This window comes from Trachinotus anak, unplaced genomic scaffold (genome assembly GCF_046630095.1).
Source record: "Trachinotus anak isolate AG129_WGS33_773 ecotype Australia unplaced genomic scaffold, CSIRO_AGI_Tana_v1 ptg000011l, whole genome shotgun sequence".
Lineage (NCBI taxonomy): Eukaryota > Metazoa > Chordata > Actinopteri > Carangiformes > Carangidae > Trachinotus > Trachinotus anak.
Genome location: NW_027273862.1, coordinates 5,106,466 through 5,112,465, shown reverse-complemented (window position 1 = coordinate 5,112,465; position 6,000 = coordinate 5,106,466). Strand labels below are relative to the sequence as shown.

The window sequence follows — 6,000 nt, the reverse complement described above, 5'->3', positions numbered from 1 at the left end:
CCTTTGTTTCGTGGAATAATGTGTCCCTACTTCCGGTATAAGTTTTTCAGAATAATAGGTGATGTTTGAAAAATGGATGTTTTTTTGTCCCTTTCATTACAGTCTTGGTAACAAATTATTATTTTATTAAATATTTCCAATCTTCATGAATTCTAGTGAGTTTTGCACGTATTATGTTTTGAAACTTATCATATATTTTACTTATCATATATTTTACTAATCTCAAAACTCGTGCAATCATGCAATCACTCATACCATGACCATGGTACTGGATACAGTCAAGGATGATAATGAAGTGTTCATTGATTCCACTAGAGAGCAAGTCATCGTTCACTGATACTAAACATTTAATGAATATTCAAACCCAAGATACTACCCCCTGTTCGAATAAGCGGAATAGATAATGGATGGATGGATGGATGGCAGTATGTGTTGTGCAAGGCCCTGTAAACATTTCTCCAAAATTGTGCTAAAAAGCCTGACTTGACAGCTGATAAATATAGATAGATACCTATGAGGTGGTATTATTGCTGTTTGAAAAGTAAACATGCAGTATACTGTATGGCATGATTCATACATCAAATATGTATGAAATGTGTTTTTTGTGGAGGGAACACTTTTTATTTCAATGCAGTGCAGTGTTAAAAGTAGTGTGTTACAGAGAGTTTTACCTGTGCTTTGTTGGATGGAATGACCCGACTGAATGATGAACTGAACTGAAGTGTGCTGTCATGTAACGGAATTTGATTGAATAATGAAGGTTTATTTTGAAAGCTATGGGCGGAAGTGAAACGTTTATTGTGTTTGGTTTGACAGTGGACACCGGAAGTGTCGCGTGACTGGGGTCCTGAGCACATCTGGTAACAAGCACTGTTTTCCTCTGTTTTATCTGGGAGACTGAGCCAGTGTGAGCTGTTTTCTACCCACTGTCCCCGAGCAGCGTGTGAAATTAGAAATGGACTTCTCAGCACCCGAGCCTGACCCGGGACTTTAACCCGCTAACTTCACGGTAACGGCTCCCGGCTGGGCTGGTGGAATGAGTGGAAACTGGTTACAGTCAGTTAGCCGCTTAACCGCAGAGTCGAGGCGATACTTTACACCACAGGAGTAAGAATTAAGTGAATTAAACGTGTTCAACAAGTAATTTACACACGATTCAACGTAATGTAAACAGACACTGTTGCTGTAGTTTGTATTGGGTCTGTTTTTTATTTTATTTTATTTTTTTGCGGTGGTAGCAGAAGTTCCGTGACGCAACTGAATTTCTGGGTAATTTCGATTTGAGCGTTTCTGAACTAAAATCTCAGTTTACATTAGGTTAAAAAAAAAAGAAAAGAAAAGCGAAACTGTGTGCAGTGTGAAACCTGAAGTCAGTGTTTGACAGCGGTGCCCGGCTTCTTTGGCCGTAATTGAGCGGCGTGGAACAATGAAAGCGACTAAATATAGCCCGGTTTTAAGAAAGTTAAGTTACACACCACGATAAGAAGTGTTGTCGTTTCTTACATGTTACCCAGCTCAGTCGTCGTTTATCGTCAATAGCTGTCTCTTGTATCTTTTAGTTTAGACGGGTGAGAGTTTAACCGCGGCGCTTTTAATTTGAAGGGGAAATACTGGAAGGGCGGATGCTGCTAGTTGCTTGCACCTCGACGCAGAACAGAGGACATAGTGGACTCCGTCGGGAAGCTGAACATCATCTCTGGAGATCTCTCTCTGTTGTGCGTGTAGGTTAACGGTGTCACCTCTGGGATGAATCCACCGAGGTATGTAGCTCGAAGGGTGGGTGGTGTCCGGGGATGTTATGCAGTTAAATCGTAGGAAATGGCCAAAAACTTGCGGCTCTCCAGCCGCTGCTCCCCTTCAGTTTGCCTGGCAAATTAGCAGGCTAGCCCGTTTTTTGCCTTGCAAATAGCATATGTTTGCTCAGTCACATCCACCAGCTGCTGTAACATCTCAGATAATTTACATTTTTCTTTTCCCTCCCATCCCTTTCAGTTTCCACAGATCTGAATAGGCCAGGAAAATGAGCAGCAGAAGAAGAAGATAAGTGACGGTCGCTGGCTTCCTGCGGGATTTTGCACAGGCTTTTTGTTTTTCCGTGGACATGCCTTGTCTATGGAGGAAAGCTGAGCGAAGCTAGCTGGCCGACTGTCCAGCTAGCGCAATATTTCCAGGGTTTTGGATGACTGTTTAGCTCAAGAGCTGATTTATTTTGGATCAGCGCTACCTCCCCTCCCTGGTAAGGAGTCAGCATGGGGGAGCCCAGCCTGGACGACTCCAATGTCAAGGTGGCTGTTCGTGTACGGCCCATGAACAGGAGAGGTGAGAGGGCTCCTAACTGTTTAGATTTCGATTGTTATTGATGCACTGAGGCAAAATTAAAAATGTTAATCCTGTACACGGAGACCGCATCTGTCTCCATTATTTAAATTTCAGGTTAACACGATAGATACACTGAGGTTATTACACAAACACACACACAGACATACTCACATACACACATATAGACAGGATAGCAGACTATCGTTATGACTAGAACAACGGTTCAACATTATTGAAGCTATATTATCTCAGACTTAAATGTCAACCTTAGGTTAACTATAAACAAGCTGCATCTGGCAGTAACATCATCCACAGGAGACTAGCTTGACTTAACTACTCCCCGTTTAATTTCCTGGGAATGGGATGCCAGTCAGAAATCACCACGCATTAGTGAAATGAGCTGCTGCAGATTAAAAAAAGCTGTAGTCTGGCTGGCACATGGTTGCACAGAGCTGCTATAGGGCTTCCCTCACGGCTGCCTGCCATCCAGCAAGATTTAAAGTCGACTTGCTCTGTGAGATCTGCTGTCTAGAAAGTAGTCCAGCTTCTTCGTCTCTTTCACTCACTGATACAGATGCCAATAGCTTCTTGACTTCATCTGTTACTTGCTGCAACAGTGGGGCAGCTCATTTGCTGGAAATGGAGTTGCACAGCGATTTGGTCTCTTCTTACCACTGTCATCCCTGCCTCACTAACAGTAGGCCAACATGCATGTATCATCTGCATCTTCAGTATCCTCCCAGGGGAGCTGTATGTCCACTTACATCCGCATCTCTATTTGTAGAAAAGCCAACATAACAAAGGCACAGTGTTAGACAAATCTGCATGCACGCTCAAATGCTCCAGTCAATTATATAGCAAATTCTCAGCCCAGCACACAGAAAGGCATGGATGACATTTCCTGGTTGATTGCCAAGTTGTGTTTTTGCCGTGGGAGACCATGTGTTCCATGAAAGGAGGAGGAGGAGAGCTGCTGAGGCAGAGTGGTTGACCGACAACTGGCAGAATAAATCACGCATGTCCCTCTCTCTCTCTCTCCTCTCTCTGAGTTGAAGAAGCCGGTCATAAGACCAAGGCAGTATATCGCCACACTGTTCCCATAGGGATGGATTTACCATGAACTCTAAAATAAAGAAACTCTGCAGTGCGGATGACATTTTTCAGTGATGGGTCTTTGCGTGGTTTGACATTTGTTTCGGACACAAAAATCCCAAGTGTATCTGTTAACAATAATGATAAATTGACACAGAGAAATGGAGACTACAGATTAGTTCTGTTTCAGATCAGGTACATTTGGGTTGATAGAAGTAGGGATTTACTGTTAAGATCTTTCTCTGGCCACATCACTTTCATTTCTTACAGTTTCTGTGCACCTGCCCATATCCCAGGATGGCCTTGTCCACTTCTTTACTGTCAGTGAGCTCTCTGACCTGATACACCTAGTACATATGATGGCAAACTGTCACCCAGCATTAATTTGACTGAAACCATCTTCTCCATTGTTAAACAGTGTAGAACAAAAAAATTGTCAAAAGAAAATCACAAGAAGTGGAATTATAGTGTTATTAAAAGCCTTTCCACACTTGAGAATTGACCCTAATGGCAGCCTTGAATCTTGTGTGTAAACGGATTAGTTTTCAAACCACTAAAAAGCAACTTTCAGTGGTAGATGTGAAGCTCGTTTGAAGCCATACTGTTTCTGTTGTGTGGTTGGTCAATAGCCTGTACCTGTAGGTAATTCATCCACCAAGAGTAATTTTGTTATTTATTTTTATTTTTTAAGAAATGTAGCCTGTACTGAACTGTATGTCTAGTTTAACTGTTGCAGGTTTCAAACATGCAAGACCTCTCCTGTCAACATTGTAAACAAATGCTTGCATGTGTCTTCCATTGCTCAGCAAGAAAACACAATTATGATTTTGGTAAAAGGGAACAAGCAGGCAAATTGATAGCTTGCTGAAGGCAGTGGGAATGGGTTTGGAACCAGCAGTGCCACGTTTCCAGCAGTGCCTTTCTGATTTCTTTCTCCCTGGCTTCCCTGACTGAACAGGGCTTCTTTCCCCTTTAATTTAGGGCTGTTATGATTTCAGATAACTGATCAAATCTGATAAAATCAAATCTTATCAGCCAGTAGAAAAATTGCTCTCCATGCTCTGTTCCAGCTCTACATAATTTGGTATTCAGGCTTCTACACATTCAAACCTTTGAGCTGCTCAGTCCACTCACCGGTATGAGGGAGGGCTGGGGAGTAGTCATTCACTTTCCTCGCTCACATTTCCCCAGCCAGTGCAGCGATTCAGACCTGTGACACTGAAATAATAAGTGGGCTTCTTTAACCTCGGGGCCACTGTCCCTGTGTATCCCAGGTTTAGGAGGAGAGGTGGTGTCGCTGCCTAGCTGGACAAAGGCAGGAAGGGAGTGAGTCTGAATGAATATTTGCTAACGTTGCGTAATGCTTCATGTTCCCATGGCTGTGGCCTTCGAAGAACAGAGCAACCCCGGGCGTAGCAACGGCAGCACCACAGCCAATCAGGCTTCCTGGCTGATGTCAGGGCTGTTGTGCCAAAACCTCAGCACCGGTAGCTCAGGCAAGGACCGGAGAGAAGTCCAGTGGAAAGTTGAGCTGCTTATGGAGCAAGGAGAGGCAGATAACAATGGTTACATTTATCCTCTCAGACACACCGCATCACACTTTCCCCTTTCTAGAGGAGGGAGGACAGCTGCAACACTGTGGGCATGTGGGTAATGTAGGCAGCAGCAGAAGAGAGGGCATAGCAGAAAGCTTTCTTACTCAACCCCTCCATGTCTGTGTTAGTCCCCCCTGTTTAATTTTATCTTCTTCTTTCTCCCTCACTATCTTTTTGTCACTCAGTCTCCTCTGGTTCACCCAGCTTTTTTGCTTTGTTGTCTCCTTGACAGCTAAAGAATTGGAGGGTGATTCAGGTCCTGTGACCTTTGACACCAAGTTTCCATGGCTCTACCACTGTGTTCCTGCCAGGAACAGCAGTGTTGAGGCTCTCTAAACAGACACTAGCCTCAAATCACCAATGTCTCTGCTTCGAACAGGCACAGTTAGCCTCTCATCATATGTAGAACTGCTCAGGTTACAATTTGCCTTTGTAATCCTGGGATTGATCAGCCACAATCAGGCAAATGGTAGAAGATTTTGATTGTGGCTGGTAAGTTACAAAAGTCTAAAATAGCCATTCAGAAAAGGTAACAAACTACTGAAGCCATTATGTACAGACAAAATGGTCATATGAAATTGTGGTTGTTAGGAAAACGCTAATAATTAGGTATGTAAAAACACACACCCTACTGACCACCTACACAGCAGTTGGAAACACTCTTGGCAGAAACACATTGGGCAGGTACGCCAGGTACTGTTTGGCTAGGCTGCTAAGCTTCTTGCAACAGCATGCAGGCTTAATCACCATATCAATATGTTGTTGTCTGGTGAAAGCAAGAAAAATTTATTTTAAATTACTCTGTTTTCTATACACTGTAATAATTGCTGTGTGGTGCACTGATTGCTGCACTGTGACTAGATGATAATGCTGTATATTAACGTCCCTGCTTCAGAGTAGTTGTGCCTTGGTCAGAAAAAGCAGCTGAAAGCATAAATATAATACAGTGACAGTGTCGATTATACGCAGAGTAATACTGCTTTGGGCAGTTCTT

General features: G+C 43.2%; 1 protein-coding gene across 7 annotated transcripts in view; it reads left to right on the top strand.

Moving 5' to 3' along the window:
• The first annotated feature begins 808 nt into the window (after nt 1–808).
• The window catches only part of LOC139628167 (kinesin-like protein KIF13B), a 45,091-nt gene continuing 39,899 nt past the window's right edge, over nt 809–6,000 (top strand). For 3 of the 7 annotated variants that reach the window (XM_071489569.1, XM_071489568.1, XM_071489567.1), the window contains exons 1-2: nt 820–1,760; nt 1,993–2,319. In XM_071489569.1, coding sequence (XP_071345670.1) covers nt 2,250–2,319 — 70 coding nt within the window. In that variant the 5' untranslated portion in view covers nt 820–1,760; nt 1,993–2,249. Of the gene's footprint in view, nt 1,761–1,992; nt 2,320–6,000 lie in introns of all 7 variants that reach the window. The other 4 variants (XM_071489562.1, XM_071489563.1, XM_071489566.1 and 1 more) reach the window with 4 other exon arrangements.